The 20,795-nt window shown below is 34.6% G+C and overlaps 1 protein-coding gene across 1 annotated transcript in view; it reads right to left on the minus strand.

Annotated features, from left to right (window-relative positions):
• The window catches only part of ptk2aa (protein tyrosine kinase 2aa), a 217,063-nt gene that overhangs the window by 65,420 nt on the left and 130,848 nt on the right, over positions 1 to 20,795 (minus strand). Inside the window, 6 exon segments of the mRNA XM_051935932.1 lie at positions 13,747 to 13,951; positions 15,675 to 15,779; positions 17,770 to 17,870; positions 17,983 to 18,098; positions 19,377 to 19,477; positions 19,740 to 19,824. Of these exon segments, the coding sequence (XP_051791892.1) occupies positions 13,747 to 13,951; positions 15,675 to 15,779; positions 17,770 to 17,870; positions 17,983 to 18,098; positions 19,377 to 19,477; positions 19,740 to 19,824 (713 nt within the window).

The following is a 20,795-nucleotide window of genomic DNA, read 5'->3' on the forward strand; positions in this document are numbered from 1 at the left end:
AGACGATGAGGGAAACTTTAGATCTTTAAAGAGAGGGTTATTATTCAGCAAGGAACATTTTGGATTAGTCTGAAATAAGTTGGAAAAACAATTCTCAAAACCAATTATTTATAGGAGGTTGTTAACTATAGTTCCAGACTTACCTATAACAGCTGGGACTCTAGCAAATGTCTCCTACCATCACAGTCTGAAGGCTAGTAATTGACTGTGTTTAGCAACTGAAGAATAATACTTGGCACTTGTACTGTGCAAGCCAAATTCCTCTTTGTGAAGAAGGGTATTTAATTCAGATCTGATAGATGTCATCTGAAGCTCGAGATTTGGGTCCAATGTATGTGTTTGTTGCTCCTCTAAGGGCACAACGAATGCTGTCAGTTAATTTATCCTGTTTTCTTTGTAACTGCAGCACATTTTTGGGGCACACAATTGAGAAATTACAAATTGCACCTTTAAGTGCCAGCCAGACAAAAATAGGGTCTTCATCTAAGCTGACATTAATTGCAAAAAAAAAAAATCACTAATGTGGATGACAGTTTTCACAGAAAGCTGCATTTTTTAAAAAAAAGAATTGTATTAAAATGTCATCAGGCAGCATGTTCCAAACTGAAATTCTACAATGAATAGGATCAAGGCCAATAAATTAACTAATTATCAAATAAAAACAGAAAAGCAGAAAGAAAAAAAGAAAATGATTTAAAGAATGGGTTAAGTAAGTGGAATGTGACAAACAGCAGCTAGTCAGTAACAAATCTGCATAGAGCACTGGTGGTCTGAGAAAGATGGTGTCAAGTGATTTATCCAAAAGTGTATATATAGATTAAAATACAGGCAACGGAACAGACAGGCAGCATCAGACTGAACGCTATTTGCTTCGCCAACAAATTACTTCTTAGATAAGTTATGAAAAACACCGTGAAGTACCAAGAAAAAAAATTAAATTTCAACCATCAAGTTGACCATAATATAAAACAAAGAATGACACATGAACGCAGACTTCCTTACACAATAAACATCTCAGAAATGCTTTTAAAAATATTTGCCGTTTAATAAGCAAATAATAAATAGCCACATAATTTTTCCAATCAGCAGATGCCCATTTAAACACTGACAATGACTTCAAGCACACATTAAAACAAAGCTGCATATGGTAGACAGAGCTTGAAAGAATTCGAATTAAATTTCTCTCATGGAGGAAGACAGAGAAAATGAAACCGAAATGCCTACTTGCCAGAAAGCTTAATTTATTTAATGTGTAAACCACTAAAGAGGAACACCACAAATTGAACTGCAGTATTCTGTCATAATGAACCAGACGACCTACTAAATGCATCTTTATGAGGAAAATCAGCAGATTTTTTTTAGTGGGCATCTTGTCTGCTCTGTTTGTGATGTTCATTAGATACAAAAGATAAGCATCACAGGTCACCAATATGATTTGAATTATATAGACTTGTTCAGTGAAGAAATAAATCTGGATCTTGACTCAACAGCAAAAATATCACATTTTGACACAAGATAATCAAAAACACTATGTGACTGAGTTAACATGATTAGTTCTCATAGTGATTATTTCAGCATTTTAGTTCGCTGGGTCTACCTTTCAGTACAGAACTATTTCTTCAAGCATTATGCAACTCATATTAATTAAGGATATTAAATGTTTTCTACAGTACAATTAATAGAAAAAGAGGATTATTAAACTCATGATACAGGGAAGAGAAACAAGGAATGCATCAGTAAATCAATGTCTAAACAGGATCATTTAATGATTTACTCAGTTCACTTATTTCTTAAATAGTTTAAACATAACTGTTATTACATTATATGTTTTTAAACTCCTTTTCTGTATTGTGTTGTTACAATATGTTTTAAATTTCTTCTTTTTTGCATTTTAGTGAGTGGCTCTGAGGTTAGGGATCTGTACTGGCAATTGGAAGGTTGCCGGTTTGAATCCTGTAAATGCCAAAAGGGACTCTGCTCTGTTGGGCCCTTGAGTAAGGCCCTTAACCTGCAACTGCTGAGCGCTTTGAGTAGTGAGAAAAGCGCTATATAAATGCAAAGAATTATTTATTATTATTAACTAGACAAAGAGCCCTTTTCGACAATGTAAGATGAAACAGGCACGAGTTTGTGTCAGCAGTGTATGAAGAACAAATGATAAGTAACGAAGAAGTTGTTTTGTAATGATTGTAGTCCGCTTTACTCATTACTGTACAGGCTTGTACTGTTAGTTGATGAATTTTCCAGGCCTATAGTATAATATTGAATGATGCATGTTCCAGTACAATATGGAATAGTAATAAGTATAAGCACCACAAACCTGATATAGGTGTATTGAATGAATGCGTAATTGAATCAGAATGCGTAATTAGGCCTCGAGCTGTAGTCGAAATAGCTTTTCAGGCCTCTAGAGCTTTAATCGAAGTTGCCTTTCTCTTTGAATTTTTGCGGCCGTAAATCTGCCGCCTGCCGCGATGTTGGGGTTGGATGTCGGTCTCGTAAGGTTTTTCGGCAGCTGCGCAGAAGGTGACTGCGCATTCGGCTTCGGACGGACATGAGTGAGTGAGTGAGGAGGCAGGCGAATTATGTATTAAGATTATTATTATTATTTTGCTTCTGTGTATTGTTACTAAGCAAATCATTTTTATCAATTTTTATCAATCAGTAATCAAGGTTTAATTTTCTAAAATGATCATTCAGAAACATTACATTTCTTCTGGACAAAATATATTAACATGCGACTTAAAATGAGATGTATTGTGTTGTTACAATATGTGTTTTAAAATTTCTTCTTTTTTGCATTTTGCTTCTGGGTATTGTTACTAAGTAAATCATTTTTATCAATTTTTATCATTTTGCTTCTGGGTATTGTTACTAAGTAAATCATTTTTATCAATCAATTATCAAAGTTTATTTTACTAAAACGATCATTCAGAAACATTACATTTCTTCTGGACAAAATATATTAAGATGCAACTTAAAATGAGATGTTTCAGTCTGGGACCTGAGAGTTTCAACTTTTTCATTTATGGATCATGCTGCTCTCTTGGTGAGGGTATAATGTGATTTGCAGTGGTTCAACTTACAGGCAAGCAATGGAACACAGGTAGGATGACAGTCAGCACTTCAGAACTGGTGTAACTACTCCTTTCCTAGAATAGTGTGGTTTTCAATCTACAGGTGAGAAAGAAGAAGCTGCCCCAAGAGAAGGAGTTTACATCCCTTGGTATCTTGTTGAAAAGCACAGGTAAAAGCAATCAGGTTAACAATGGTTATAGAACTGTGGATATTTTAAGACTTCAGACAAAAGGATTTGTCAGTCAATCTATACTCTCATTTTCATTTAGACCATTTACATGTGATTCAATAACCTAATTATTCACAGAAACCTGATTGCTAAAAGGCAATGTAATCCTTAATTCCAATAAGAGAAATCAGGTTAGTGGCATCAGAGAAACCGGATTAACACAGATAGATTTCTCTGTGAATAATCTGATTATGTGGCAATGTAAAGCCTAACTGGGTCACTATTAAGGATTTAGTAGCTTGTGGATGGCGACTGAAGTCTGTCAGATTGCGCATGCATTTGCTTTTAACATGCTTTGTGCAGCCACAGGAAGAAACATCCACAAAATACATTTTCAGAGGCAAATAACCTGTCTCAATATTTCACAAATCTCTAAACTTATGTTGATAAGCTGAATGTACAGTGCTAAACTCAGTAACATAATCTAGGGAGAAGTAGCATACCATGTTAACAGTACTGTGTGTTCTGTAGTTTTGATTTATTTTTAGCAAGAAACCTAATACTTATCTTACTGAAGTAAAAATACCTGCATTATTACTATCATTCCAGCATCACCAAGTGTAAGGCACAAAGCACATGTACTGGGTTCTTTGCAAGGCTGAACCACAAAGCCAAGCAGAAAAGAGTTTGCAACATGCATTCCGGTAACTGAAACCAATCAATTTGACTAAACATACTTATAAAATACAAGAACCTTATCACAGGTGTCATGCCTACTGTCAAAATCACGGTGATGACATTTAACAATGTTGTAGCATTTTGGTAAAGTAGAACTCCAGAAAGTTACTTGCTCATATAAATGCTAATTATTAAGAAACCAGGTCTCTGCCTTAAATGGATTTTTCACCTTAACCTGATTATGTGTGTGCATGTAAACACATCATCATAAATTTAATGAAATTAATGTATATTTACTTAATAAGCATTATTAATTTTTCCTCTTAATACAGGGTTTTCTTCTATTTTTAGTTTAGACAATTCCTGGTAATAAATTAAGCTTCAGAGGTATTCACCAAAAATACACAAGTAGAAAAAAAAAAAAGTACCATTTAATATTAAAGATTAAAAATATTAAGATGTATTATTATTATTACTACTTCTACTAGTGAGATGAAGTATGCAAGCTTTAAAAATATTATGAAACCACAATCAGTCAACAATGTCTAATAAAGTAGCATTCCCATTTGATTTTATAAATGAATAAAAGATAATTTGCTCTCATTGTATAACTGAGCAACAAACTGGAAACTGGAAACAGCTGAAAACTTTTTTTTTTTTTTTTTATTTTAGCCCTTTACAAGATTCATTCAAACTTAAAATGAGGTTTTTAAAATATAAATGATTAATGAAATCAAAAATAAAACTATACAGAATATATAATACTGATAAAAGTTACTTAAAACAGTTAATTGCCATAATGACATCGTTGCTCAACAGAACAGAAGCATACTGAAAAATAAAATAACGTTTTAAATAGTTAATCTAATCTTTTGTATTTAAATATACAGCTAGAACCTTGCAGTATACAATATCATTTTATATTCATGAGACCAATGCCAAATACTATATATAAAGTCTACAATACACCTCTATTAGCTAACCAACAATTTTAAACATTCATTAGGATATATCAACAGTTTAAAATAATCTCATTCCCTATGAGACACAAATGTTTACATTTCAATTTGTTAGAAACATTTCATTTTACCTACCGTACCGTTCAGAAAGTCAAGTTTTTTTGATTTCCATAATTAACTCTTAACATGAATGCTCCTCATGTCATTTAGTACTCCATGTCTATCCATATATATTGAAGAAAGACAAATGAGTTTCTATGGCTGTTATATTTTTATATATATATATATATATATATATATATATATATATATAATATATATATATATATATATATATATATATATATATATATATTCCAAGACTACACAGCTAAATACTGTTCAGAATTACAACTACCATATATAATGAAACTCCTTTCCAGAACTTCAGCTAGAGAGACCGGATGCCAGCATTTCATCTGCCTCCTCATGTTCTCTGCTTTGTGAATTGTTTCACTTGGCAGACAACCAAAACACTGAACTTTTGGCATTCAAAACCATGCAAGTAACTTGAATTTTACATTCTATCTGAGAATTGGTGCAAGGTCAGTAATCTTTAAGACTTCATTTCACATTTAATATTTCTATAAAAAAAACAGTATTTGTTAACCTGTATTCTCGTGTTTTATAATGACTACAAATGGTTTTAATTCACAAATGCACTGTCTTTATAATAATAATAATAACAGCACTTTCAAAGCCAGCAATGTTATGCTGTTTTTCTGAACCACCAAAAAGATTTCAGTTTCACTTTTTAATACAATAACTACCTTAAATCCAAAGCATATTTAGTTAAACGCACAGGCTTAGTTTTCCCAATATATGCAGCAAACTAAAATCTGTCTTTTTTCCCAGCAATGTAAGCTCAGTTTATACAATTATTTTCAAACTGTGTGATGATGCGGGTTCTACTCAAGAAAAGTAACCTCACAAAATCTGATGTCATCTTTGCTTTAAGCAGACATGACCATCTTAGCCACCTACTCCTCAGTTTGCAAGCCTCAGCCATAACAAATGGAACCCACCATTTACTCAATATATATTTGAAATATGGTTCTTTTGTTTTTTTCAATTGGAACACAGAGAAGAGACATCACTTGCTCCTGGCTACATAGTGTCTGTAAAAGTATCTGAACCCATAACCTCAGGGTGTGAAGTCCATCTACAAGTTGGCAGAGAGAGAGAGATTTTTAAAGCATGTTAGCATTTAGCAACTAGTTATACACACACACACACACATATATATATATATATATATATATATGATCTCAGGTCAGACACCCATAAAATTATATATATATATATATATATATATATATATATATATATATATATATATATATATATATATAAATAATATATATATACGAGCTGTATATACCCGGCGTTGCCCGGGGCAGAAGTAACCTAATCGGTCAAACACTTACATATATACCAAAGTAAACCTAATCGGTTAAACAGCTTCATATATACAGAAGCGAACCTAATCGGACAAACAGCTAATCTATATACATAAGCAAACCTAATTGGTCAAACAGTTACATAAATACAAAAGCAAACCTAATCGATGAAACAGCTTCATATATACAGAAGCGAACCTAATTGGTCAAACAGTTATGCATGTGCAGAATAATTTTACAAAGATTATGCGTGTTAACAATCATTAAAAAGAAAAGATGAGGAACTCTTCTTCTATATGTGATGAAGCTGGATGAAGCTGACTTGACGAAGACGTAGGTGGCATAGATTGGTTTTTCTAAAACAGAAGAAAAAAATGAGTATCTATTATTATTTTAAATTAGAATGAAAATGAGAACCTTGATTAGAGATAGATTATCCGTATTAAAATATGTGCATGAATAAACTTTTGGTAACTCTGTAGCAAAAGTTTATTCATACAAATTGGCATGGGATGGCTTTGTGAAAAAGTAAAAATTAGATAAAAATAAATTCAGAATGCGTACTTCGATTTGACTGAGATTATCTGTAATGATGAAAAAAAAGTTTAGTATGTTTTTTTTTTCCATACGGGAAGGATGTAAAACCTTACATAGGCACCCTTCAGCCCGTACTGAAGGGTACTGTCAGATTCTTACTGACTAAAAAACACCCTTTTTATTCCACAGCTACCCCAAAAACCACTATTAGGCATTACTTTGGGGTGGCAGTAGTTTAGTTATGAAACAGCTGGGTCCTGAAAAAAATCTGTCTTATTAGTGGCTTCATCACATATAGAAGAACAGTTCCTCAATCTTTTCTTTTTAATGATTGTTAACACGCATAATGTTTGTAAAATCATTCTGCACATTGATAACTGTTTGACCAATTAGGTTCGCTTCTGTATATATGAAGCTGTTTAACCGATTAGGTTTACTTTGGTATATATGTAAGTGTTTGACCGATTAGGTTACTTCTGCCCCGGGCAACGCCGGGTATATACAGCTCGTATATATATATATATATATATACATATACACACATACATGCAGTTTTAATAACACAGAAATCAATATAAACATTAACATCATTATCATATGAGAATATGAAGTAATATATAAGAAGCAGATTTCATATAAATATAAATTATTAAACAGTAAAATCTTCTTCTGTAATTTGCTACTGTGGCAATTTGTGTGTCTGTCCAGGATTTTAAATGACCTGTAGCTCGCAAACCGTTGCACCTATACACTTGAAATGTGGTACACATATAGTACGTCACGTCTACTATCTGATTTATGGGTGATGATTGTTTTAGTGTTTTTATCTTTATTTTATTTTATTGTACAATCAAGTCCTATCTGCGCACAGCAGGGCAGCCGTGGGCGGATGCGTATGGTGTATTCACTCGATGTTATCGTGCATTGCGCTGTCAGTGGTATTTTGATAAAAGAATTTGAACAACATATAAGAAGCGTATAAATTATTAAACAGTAAAACATTAACATTTAAGAAGTTACATTAAGTACTACTGCTGTGCCTTCGGGTATACCTAATTTTTTGTTTGCCCATTACATGCTTAAATGTATACATTTTTTGGCGCACGTACCCGAGAACACGCGACATATAACCGAGCGTGGGAGAAGCATGGATTTTAAACACGCGTTGAGTTGATGTGCTGGTCTCCCTCGTGAAATAACTGGTAATGTTTGACTAAAATGTACAGCGAGTAAAACGACATTAGCTCCTATTTTTTTTTTACGATCTCTGAGATGTTGCTTTTTTCGGTTCAAGGCTTCATAAGCTCTTTTATGTTGTATGGTGTACTTATCCCAAACCATCATCTTTGAATGTTGCAAGACTTTCGCCTTGTATGTAGATCGGGGTAATTACATTCATTGCATTCCTAGTCTGAATCACAATGTGATTGTATGGGTGGTTACCTGGCACTGTAGGGTTGCCACCCGTCCTTTAAAATACGGAATCGTGCCGCGTTTGACAATGAAATTGCGCGTCCCGTTTTGAATCAATACTGGACGGAATTTATCCCGTATTTGTTTTCTAATTTTTTTTTTTAAAGCAGCGTCTCATGCAAATCATCCCACACGCATTTTATGAAGATGCCTCCTTTCCTACTTTTGATTGGGTAATACTTGATGTCATCGTTAGTTTGATTGGTGTTTATAACTGTCCAGTGAGTAGGGCGTGTCTTTCAACCGTAAGCAGATTTTTTGCAGTGGTATCACTGACCTCGACGACGGCGACGTTATACGTCAAAAATAAATTACGATAAATGACGATTTTAGCGATACTTTATTACGACGGCGGCTACATAGACACGATCAAATAAAAACAAAAAAATCAAATAATCATTCTACATTTTCAAAACGTCGAAAAAACGACGGAATGAAAAAAAGGCCCACCCGACGACCCACCCATTCCATTTTTATATATATAGATATATATATATATATATATAGATATATATATATATATATATATAAAATATATAAATATAACATATATAAATATATATAAATATAAATATATATAAATAAATATATAAAATAATATATATTACATAACACTTACCAGTACTTGAAGCAAATTGTATAACTGTAATACACGTAATCTTATTTTATTATCACTGAAAACTTTTATGGGTGTCTGACTAAAGGACATTATTAATACATATACCATGACCAAACCCCAACCCCTGACACAAACTTTGTATTTCAACAACCAACTAACCACTTTATACATAATAGCAGTAGACTCTGGGATCTTACCATGGGAACTGAAAACAAAATTCTGTCATAAATTACCTCTTTGAAGCAAGGGAAATAAGAAAAGGGCATAGATTTCAGCCTAAGAAAAAATGCGTACACCATTTTGTAGCTTTCTGAATAATTACAAATACAGGCTGTTGAAACACTTTGTGTATAAATTTTTGACACCTAAAAAAATAATATGATCAAGTAGGAAAAAGAAAAATTTTATAAAGTATCCAACAGTTCTAATTTTAAAAGCCATCACACTATGTAAAAAAAGAAAAACAGCAGCACATAAAATTTAGAAAATGTGTGTGTCTGTCCATTTAAAATGCCTAAGTTAGTCTGATGAAAATGTGAAGAATTTTATTAAAATGCAAGAAGGACAAAGTGGAAGGCACCAACAGGCCAAACTTCAAATAACGAATCCAGGATTTTATCTTGTTTAACAACCTATATATATATATATATATATATATAATATATATATATATATATATATATATATATATAGTCTTCTTCTTTTGGCTGCTCCCATTAGGGGATGCCACAGCGGATGATCTTTTTCCATATCTTTCTGTCCTCTGCATCTTGTTCTGTTACACCCATTGCCTGCATGTCCTCTCTCACCACATCCATAAACCTCCTCTTAGGCCTTCTTCTTATCCTCCTCCCTGGCAGCTCTATCCTTATCATCCTTCTCCTAATATGCTCAGCATCTCTCCTCTCCACATGTCCAAACCAACGCAATCTCGCCTCTCTGACTGTCTCCCAACTGTCCACCCTGAGCTGACCCTCTAATGTACTCATTTCTAATCCTATCCATCCTTGTCACACCCAATGCAAATCTTAGCATCTTTAAGCTTTTCTAGTGGTGCTCCATGCCCCATAGCCTCCATTATAAAGTGCCAGTGCGGGTAAAAATGGTACTTTTTTAATTTTACAGAAAATACTTAACTTTAGAATGCAATTTCACATGGCAAATGCATATATATCATATTTGAGAAGAAATAACGTTGAAAAATTGTTATGGTGTATAAAATCTACAAATTATTCTCTATATTTTTATTATTATATTTTGTTCAATCCCAACAAGACGAATTCAGATGTAGGAGGCATTATAATAAAAAGGCATATCCTGTTTCCTTACACCTCACTTTTATAACAGTTGTTCACAGCGTAGTGCTAAATTGGCATTACAGCCTGGGAAAGGAAGATTGTGCCATGCCTCAGGCTACTGATTACTTTATGGATAGACATCTGGGACAACAATTTGGTTTACAGCCTGGGAAGTAAGGAAGGAGGGAGGGAGGAAGAAGAACGGACAAAGATGTCACTGGTCGTCAGAAAAGCATCATGAACATCGATTGCTTGATCACAAGTCACCTGCGACATTCATCCTTGTCATCTGTAGCTTTTTTCGTAAGCTTTTTCTAAAGACTATATATATTCAGACTTTCCTATCAGTACCTATTTTCCATTATTCTTTGTTCCAGTGGTATTATTATTATTCTTGTAATAAATACCATGCTGCTTTTAACTTTCTATGCTTTGTCTTAATGTCTACAGAGTGATTGAAATAATAAATTAGATTTATTTGAGCACCTAGTGCAGCTGGAGATTTGCCATTACCTCTGTGCTGCGAGGTTTATTAGACTGAGTGTGAGAGCTCCACTCAATAGTAGGAAACAATACCTAAAGAAGGTATTCTTGGCTGATAAATGGCCTATAGTCAAGAGTGCTGAATCTTTGTATGTTTAAATGTATTCTTGTAGACCAAAAGTAATATTTAGGTCAATCATTAAAACATTATATGTTGTTTGTGCCGATAATAAGTCTCTTGAAGTGCAGAGTGACAGGCAGTGTTATACCTAAAGCACTTATGTTGTTTAAAGTGCTAAAGGTTAATCAGCGTGTGTGTCATTCATGGGGCACTGTTGTGGTTAAGGTCTGCGTGTATGCATATAGCTATGTATGAGTGTGTTCATCTTAAAGTGCAACAGTAGACCAACCCGATAACGAACTTGACGAGAACACTTACCCTTGAGAGTACAGGTAAAGGGTAAGTAGAGGGAAATAATGCGATAATACACCAATCCAAACTTTTCCTTTAACATTAAAGACGTTGATGTTACATTGATTGGACTATAATACCACATTACAGCTGGAGTTATTTACACTTTATTTTGCCCTTGTCCATATTTTTATATGGGAAATCCTGGCATTGAATAAGCAGTAGATTTTTAGATAAGAGCAACATGCACACTTCCACTGAAAAGGACCTGGTTTTAAGACACTTTAAAAAAAATGCATACAAAAACACATCTTTATTACTCTATTATTGAAATAGTTAAAAGTACATCCCTGCGGCAGAGATTACATCAACCTCTTATTAGAGAGAGGATAGACATACTGGATTTATAGAATGGAAATGGTAAGGGATTTATAAACTGGAAATGGTAAGAATAGGTGGGCTACAAAACAACTCATGATTTTTCATTGATGAAGTAGTTATATTCCTCGGCTTTGAATAAACTCTTATTGTGTCTTCTTTTACTTCATACATTTTTCAAGCTGAGATTTACATCAAGTAGTCTGGTTGATTGTCCTTACCTTGGCTGATCACTTCTACATTTTATTAAACTAATATATGATATACTCATTTACTTAACTATACTTTATAGTAATATACAGCCGTATCCCCAATAGTATTATGAAGCCTTTTACAGCTCTAAAGAAGGGCTCACAATGTTTTCCACTTTATCTGTCAGCAACATACTGTTACTGAGCAGTGGCTAATAAGACTTTCATTTATATTTACTGCTCTAAAATTGCACGATTGAAGTCTGTTAGAAGAAATCCACCTTTATAAAATGACAAGTGCCTGTGTGTCTGCCCCGTTGTTATGTCTGTCATTCCAAAAGATGACACATCACAAACATTAATACTGCTTTTACGATTCACATACCAAATGGCATAGAACAGAGACAAAGGCATTTAATTTGCCATTCCAACAGATGACGCATCTCTTTTTCCACTGTTTCAAGCGAGATATGTCCTCTTCCACGTGACTCCAATTCACCTAAATGAAGTTGGGCAGCTACTTTTATCTTAGACCCAGGAGTACTCTTGGTGCTAGGGCACTTCTGGGTCAAGTGGAAGACCCACAAAGTAAGGATCATAGATCCCTGCAGAACCCACAGAACCTCTCAAGCCTGCACTATGGGACTACAGTTTCCAGCATGCTTTGCAGGTGTCCATAATGGTGGTGTCAACCCAGACATGCTGCCACCTTTAGGTACTGGGGAAGCATGTAGTCTTAACGGGTTGTCTCCACCTGTTCCATCACACTGGCCTCCCAGCTGAGTATTGTTCCATGGTCCAAATGTGCTGGGATGCCAGTGTCTTGTGCCTGTCTCCTGGCCTAGGAAGGAGGATTCTCATATTTCTTCCCGTGTTTCTGAAGGGCTGGACTCCCATACAGGTAAGGACCCTTGCCCCATATTGGTTCAGACACCTGTCATGTGCTGCGTTTATCACATACTACAGGCATTACAAAATATATTCCAATAAATGGTGTAATGCAAACATTAACATTGAGGTCTACATTGATTTACTTAAATTTCAACCCATTTTAGATGGGTTGCACAGTCTAAAGCTTACAGTATAGACTATTAGTCAGAATCTTTCTTTTGTTATTTTTGTTATTTATACACAGGCTTACAAACTTTGTATGGCATTGAACTGCCTGAGTAAATACCATCACAGTAATCATGTCAGCACTTTTATTCATTATTCATGGCTGCATAATGCTTTTTAAAACACAGGCTTTGAAGCAACAGTGAGGTTACAGTCAAGCAGCAAGCAAACAAAGTAGACAAAGTGTCACTCTAGTGAGACAGACACTGGAAAATATAGTGTGGGCACACTAAAAATTGTCAGAACTTTCTTGAAAATGGATTATGTAACAAAAAAAAAGTGAGATGTTTTTAAAATGGATATTTTAATATGCATATCTGTTATTTGCACCACCATTTACTTATACAATATACTACCACAACTGCACCACAATAAGATATACCATTGTCCCAAGTTTTGTGTTCTTATTGAGCCATGGATAAGACATTTAGAGAACTCTGAGATGTAAAGGCACCGATTGCATATATTCAAAAGAACTGGAGTAGCTATACTTGTAAATTTGTCATAGGATTCCAAGTTCCTAGACATTCCTTTCCAAGTGATAAATTTTGATCTAGAAAAACAATGCTTCAAAGCAATCTGATAAGGTAGACACATGTGACATGTATTTGTAAAGGGTTTTGCATCAGATCTCATCAATGACATTTGTTCCCTCTCCTGGTCGCTGACTTAGGGATGAGAAAAGCATGTAATTCAACTAAATGAAACCGAGACACTAATTAAAATCTTATTACTTTTCAGTAAAATGGCATTACAGCTGGAATTAATTCTGGAAGCAATATGCTTTGTTGTAGTAGTCTCAAAATTTCATCTTATTCTTTGCATGGCTTATATTCTATTGAAGGTAAAAAATATTACCCAAGAAGTCTATTGTAAGACCTGATCTAAATGTTTTAAAACATATGCAAGAACTTACCTCAGCTGTGCTTTAAGTTCTGTAAACCGTGGTCTTTTGCTAGGGTCATAGGCCCAACACTTCGTCATAAGGCTGTATAGTGTAGGAGGACAGTTATGAGGCATAGCTAGGCGTTCTCCATTTTCAATCCTGCCAATTACATCATTATTCTTCACACCCTGAAAGGGTTTAACTCCATACATGAGGATTTCCCACATACAAACACCTGAAAAGGAAAGAAAACCAAGATCCATCCATTTGTTTTCTATTCCACTTATCCTGCTGAAGGTTGTGGTAGTATCAAGCCAAGTGGAGAATGTCAAACCTTCGACAAATGCTTGGGGATTACTACGTCATCTGTATTATGAAATACCTCAAAAATATGCCCTGGATACTGTCTTTGAAAATATCAAAACTAGAACAATGCCAATCAAACATAATTAGTAATCATTCATCAATTGCCCGGACCACCTCAAATGGCTCCTCTACTTATAAACAGAAGCAACTACTATCAAATTCTCTTGGATTTTGGTTCACCAAATCTTGCCATGGGAAAAAAAAACCAGTATGACTGATTATAGCTTTTCCTCTAAATATAGTTTATGGAAGGAATGATGGCTGAGAAAGACAGACAAAGAAAGAGAAAGACAGAATGAAATAGAGAGCCTGTCAAACAGGCTACTTAAGAAATATAACTAAATCCTATAAAACATAGCTGCCAAATAATACACTTATTGCTACAATAGTACAGCATAAATAAATTGGGGAGTTTAGCGCAATGGAGCGGCTTTATGTAAGGCAGTATGTTATGCACAATCTCCTGATGTCCACCTAAAATACAGTTGCTTAATGTAAATATTCATGTTACAGCCTATACAATTTCAAGTGTACACTCATTCAGTCAGAGAGAAAACAAAATACACTATCACATCAGTGACGAGCTTCATTCAGCACACATCTTTGTGTTTTCTCATGTACAATTAGGTTATGTGCATAGCTTATACTCACGAAACAGGAGTTTAAATACCAGCATGTGCTTCTTTTTATTTAAATTGTAATTATATTTGCATACTAACTGTCTGAGCATTGTAATTTACCAAACACAACAGGAATTGTAGAACAGCATGATACAAATCCGGTAATATAATAATGTCACAACAATTTAAATGCTTAAAGCTTTGCACTGTGCATTTTTAATTTTAGCTGCATTTTGACTTTTGAATTAGGAAGCACAACAAAACTGAGAAAAATTATCATTTTGTTTGTATTCCTTTGGCGCAAAATGCAGTGCTAAAGCACAAGGTATTGTGAATGAGGCATCTTAATTTAAAAATCCAGTCTTCCAGTAGAGGTATTTTCTACAAATATATTTTAGAAACTAAGTGCCTCATTTTTGTTATTTACCTTTAAATTAAAAAAAAAACAATTTATGATCTTACAATGTAACAGTTGTGAATTTCAGCCCTTTGGTTTACAGAACTTTGCCATATTTTAAATTAGCTGCCATATTTAATAAAATCAGGCATTAAATTCAAATAATTTATTGATCACAAGCTCTAGGCATACATATTGACAATAAATTATAAAAACAAGGCTCAACATATATGAAGAAACTTATGGTTTTCTAGAAAAAGAATATACTAATGTCAGAATGCATTATACTGAAGTGTATGTCTGCAGTGGTTGTTCTTTATTTGGCATTTATTTTGGTCCTATTATTTAATACCATTTTAACAGTTCACTTGAAGAAAACTGTACCCATAAACACATAACAGCATCACATTTTCCCATTTTTTTTTCTTATTACTGTAGCATCATTCAGCATCATAGAAACAGTACTAACTAGTTCAGGGAGCATTGATTACTAGTTGACTGGTTATGAAATATTTGTAATATTTGATACAGTAGAGACATTTCAAGAAGCTGTACTATAGGCTCTATGAACTTACCAAACATCCATACGTCACTGGCTGAAGTAAAGCGTCGAAAGTTTATTGATTCTGGAGCCATCCATTTAATAGGTTAGTTTCCCTTTAGGATGCTGCAAATACAGACTTGGTCAGTTAAGAGAGTAGCTCACAAGAATCTAACACTTAGGCTTTAGGTAGTCAAAGCATTCATCTGATGTAATCCCATACCTTAAATAAATCTAAGGAAAACTGGCATTTATGTTTCTTTTAGTATATTTCACATTAAAATTTTGTATTCTCTGCAAAATAATCTATCGTATGTTTAACAAGGTAACCCTCAGGCAAGGTATTTGTCATTTGTAACAGAAACATTGGAATTGTTATTTTTACTGGTTCACTCTATAGCAGGAAGAAAATGCCATCCTTTTGTTTTTAACCCATATGACAAACATGTTACACAATATTTCTTACTAAAATGTAAAACGTCAGAAGGTAAGACTGGGGGGTTACATTTTGAAAAAAGAACCCATGTACTGTATCTAGCTGCAGATAGATGCACTTTTGTCAATGTGAAAACAGACTTGATGTGAAATAAATGAAGCACTGGACATGCTTAATCCACAATAAGATTTTAGAGCGGCAAAACCACTAAACAAATGTACAGTAATCCCTCCTCCATCGCGGGGGTTGCGTTTCCAGAGCCACCCGCGAAATAAGAAAATCCGCGAAGTAGAAACCATATGTTTATAAGGTTATTTTTATATTGTCATGCTGGGTCACAGATTTGCGCAGAAACACAGGAGGTTGTAGGAGAGACAGGAACTTTATTCAAACACTGCAAACAAACATTTTTGTCTCTTTTCAAAAGTTTAAACTGTTGCTCCATGACAAGACAGAAATGACAGTTCCGTCTCACAATTAAAAGAATGCAAACATATCTTCCTCTTCAAAGGATTGCAGAGTCTGTCAGAGAGATAGAGGAAAGCAAACAAGCAAACAAATCAATAGGGCTGTTTGGCTTTTAAGTATGCGAAGCACCGCCGCACAAAGCTGTTGAAGGCGGCAGCTCACACCCCCTCCGTCAGGAGCAGGGAGGGAGAGAGAGAGAGAGACAGAGAGAGAGCCAGAGAAAAACAAAACAGTGAAAAATCAATACGTGCCCTTCGAGCTTTTAAGTATGCGAAGCACCGTGCAGCATGTCGTTTCAGGAAGCAGCTGCACAAAAGATAGCAACGTGAAGATAATCTTTCAGCATTTTTAGACGAGCGTCCGTATAGTCTAGGTGTGCGAACAGCCTCCCTGCTCAATCCCCCTACGTCAGGATCAGAGAAAGTCAGCGCAAGAGAAAGAGAAAAGTAAGCTGGGTAGCTTCTCAGCCATCTGCCAATAGCATCCCTTGTATGAAATCAACTGGGCAAACCAACTGAGGAAGCATGTACCAGAAATTAAAAGACCCATTGTCCGCAGAAACCTGCGAAAAATCCGCGATATATATTTAAATATGCTTACATATAAAATCCGCGATGGAGTGAAGCCGTGAAAGGCGAAGCGCGATATAGCGAGGGATTACTGTATATGCAAAAGCTAAAAAAAATCTGCTATTGGTATACATTCTTCCTTTTCTACAATTGCTTTGTGTTGCACAGCTCACATTAATATAACTAATGCAAATATATAATTAATTAATCATCCAATGATATGAAGAAAGCATTGCTTTTCTCAGTTCACAAACTGTCCACTCAGTGTTGCCTGAAATATTTTTGTCATTTTAATTTAGTGAACGTTCATGTAGCAGTGGGTCCCTTTGATATTTTACCTTACACATAATGTGTAGATATGCATTACACAAAGGTAAAGTGATCAGAGTCGTGTGACATCTTAGTGGTTTTTCCTTGTCCAACTTATCTTTACTATTAGACCATCTGATAATTCAGGGTATTAATTTAGAGGCTGTTGGTCCCAACAAAACTTTGAGAAATGGGAGGCAGAAATCCTTGCTTTTAACTGAACTGGGAACAGGCCTGTTTTTTTAAATCCTTACTTTAGAGTTTAAAAAAATTAAAACAGCTTAGTTCATTATAAATATCTGGAGTATGTTTATGTCACTTAACACATTATTTTGAATAAAGAGTACCTTTGTAGTAGGAGCTGTCTTCCATGTACCTTGACAGACCAAAGTCCCCCAATTTTACACAGTCGGTGGAAGAAACAAGGACATTCCTTGCAGCAATATCCCTAAGAAGAAAAACATTTTCACATTTAAACACTAATTATCCTTGTGTTAACAAACAACGAGGAAGATTAAGTTTAAAGCAAGAATTTAAAACATTATTGTCATTCTTCTTACCTATGTACAAATCGTTTACTTTCAAGATAGGCAAGAGCTGTGCTGAGCTGGTAGGCAAAAAGAATTAATGAGGCCAAGTCCAAACTATATTTCCTTACTTGTAGGAAAGATCGCAGCTGTGAAAAAGTTGGAGGAAAAAAAAGAGTAACTGCATAAATCTCTAGATAACTGAAATTGGAAGTAATATAAGGAAATCCAATCACTGAAATAAAAAATAACTTCAACAGTAAGCAGTACTAATATGTTTTATTTGTATTCATTTATACTTACGGTAATACTAAATAAAACATTACAATAAGCTGTTGTCTTATATCACTTGGATTTCAAACAGAATGCTGAAATGTGAAAAGCTTACTTAAATCTGTATAAGCACTTTTAAGGACTGGTCTTATGCCTGAAATTTTTAATGCATCTACCCTGAACATAGTTAAAAAAATAATCCCAGTAAAAGTCACCAAAGAATCAAAATAAACACTTTAGTTGAACATCTATCTCTACATTGGGCTTAACTTGAGATTGCACCCATTAATTATTAAAACCTAGGCACACCTTAAAAACTGGAAACTTATCCTAGGCACACCTTAAAAACTGGAAACTTATCAGAAACAACTTGAGAAGGAATTGGTTTACAGATTTTATTTTTTTATTTTAGTTGAACAAGCTACCTTTTCTTTCAAACAATATCTAGTATTACATACAGATGTTATTCTTTTAAGTTGCTTATTGACTTTCATGTTTTCATTGGTTCAGTTTCAGACCTGGTTTTTATATTGCTGTTGAGTTTAATAAGCATTCAGTTTGGTTCTCTTTGCTAAAAGTTGTAAAAAGCAAAAAACAGACTGACACAAAGAAAGTGTGGTTAGCACAATGTTTGATTACAAAAACGAAAAATTAAAAGATCACATTTTAAATTATGTCTGTCTGTATACTGTAGTGGGTTTATCTGAACTCTTGGGTACACTGGAAACATAAAACCAAATTAAAGGACCATGAATGAAATGGAATTGCTGCTTTTAGCAATAACAAATTGTATGTTAATGTTTTCCTGTGTGCTTAACCTAATTCTAAGTGACACTGAGCCAAAGTCTATCCCAATAGCACTGAGCACAAGAAATGAACCAGCCCTGGGGATGGTGCTAGTTCCTCTCAGGGCCCACTCATAAACACCTACACAATAAGCAAAGCAAGAATTGCAAAACAGGAGAGGGTAATAAATCAACCTAAATAACCAAACAGAAAAACACTTGTCCCATTTGTATTTACCACTTGAAATAAATTGAGAATTATATAATGATGATGTCTTGAATAGCAAAATTAAATTTATTGCCCATAATATCTATTTAAATATAAGCATTTTTTACAGTTAATTTTAAATGTGTTTTGAAAAAATATACCTCTCCAAGTGTACATAACTCCATAATGATCCACACAGGATTCTCTGTTATTACTCCAATTAGCTTGACAATGTGAGGGTGATCGAATTGTCGCATAGTTACTGCAAATAAGGAAAAAGTACAAATATTCATAGATCAAACTGTTATGTCAAAAGCTTAACAGGTCCATGAAGATAAACACTAAAGAAAAAATATAAAATATCATATAGATCTTTTTCTAAATTCTACTAAGACTTGAAATATAAAGAATAGTTTATCATTTTGTGATAGTAACAAAAAAGTATCAGAAAAAGATTATTTAAACCAACAAACTAAAAACAAGACACAACAGTGATGCAATAAGAATCAGAAAACACCACTTACAAGCTTCCTGCAAAAATTTCTCACGTACACTATCAGATGTACAGTTTTTGCATGTTTTAATAGCCACTGACATTGTGGGATTTTCCTGAATAAAAACATAGAAATAAGAATAATTAAATTTCCACTTATTAGAACTGCATAACCTCCTAGACTATGTTTGATATACTTTTATTTAGGCTAATTACCCTAAGTTCTTGTCTATAAGCCGGACTCATGTATTAGCCGGAGACCAAAAATCATACGAATTTTTAAAATAAAATCGTATCATAGATAAGCCGGACTCATGGATAAGCCGAACGTACTATAACCTATAACTAATAGAAGGGAGGGAGGTCAGTGGTCTCACTCGCGCCCATTTAATTTCTTTAAGGGGGGAGAGAGTGTGAGATATTGCCGTCTCTCTCACTCCCCGCATGGCGCGGTTGGAGCGGCCGGAGCGCGTTCTTTCTGCTCTGGGCGTCGCCGAGTCAACACGAGCGCGTAGCGGTCATTTAAATTGTGATTTTATATGTAAGCATATTTAAATATATATCGCGGATTTCTGCGGACAATGGGTCTTTTAATTTCTGGTACATGCTTCCTCAGTTGGTTTGCCCAGTTGATTTCATACAAGGGACGCTATTGGCAGATGGCTGAGAAGCTACCCAACTTACTTTTCTCTTTCTCTCTCTTGCGCTTTCTCTGATCCTGACATATGGGGATTGAGCAGGGGGGCTGTTTGCACACCTAGACGATACGGACGCTCGTCTAAAAATGCTGAAAGATTATCTTCACGTTACTATCTTTTGTAAAGCTGATTCCTGAAAAGACATGCTGCACAGTGCTTCGCATACTTAAAAGCTCGAAGGGCACGTATTGATTTTTGACTGAAAAACAAACTCTCCCTCTCTCTCTCTTTGTCTGCTCCTGACGGAGGGGGTGTGAGCTGCCGCCATCAACAGCTTTGTGCCGCGGTGCTTCGCATACTTAAAAGCCAAACAGACATATTGATTTGTTTGCTTCACTCCTTTGAAGAGGAAGATATGTTTGCATTCTTTTAATTGTGAGACGGAACTG

Source organism: Erpetoichthys calabaricus, chromosome 13 (genome assembly GCF_900747795.2).
Source record: "Erpetoichthys calabaricus chromosome 13, fErpCal1.3, whole genome shotgun sequence".
Classification (NCBI taxonomy): domain Eukaryota; kingdom Metazoa; phylum Chordata; class Cladistia; order Polypteriformes; family Polypteridae; genus Erpetoichthys; species Erpetoichthys calabaricus.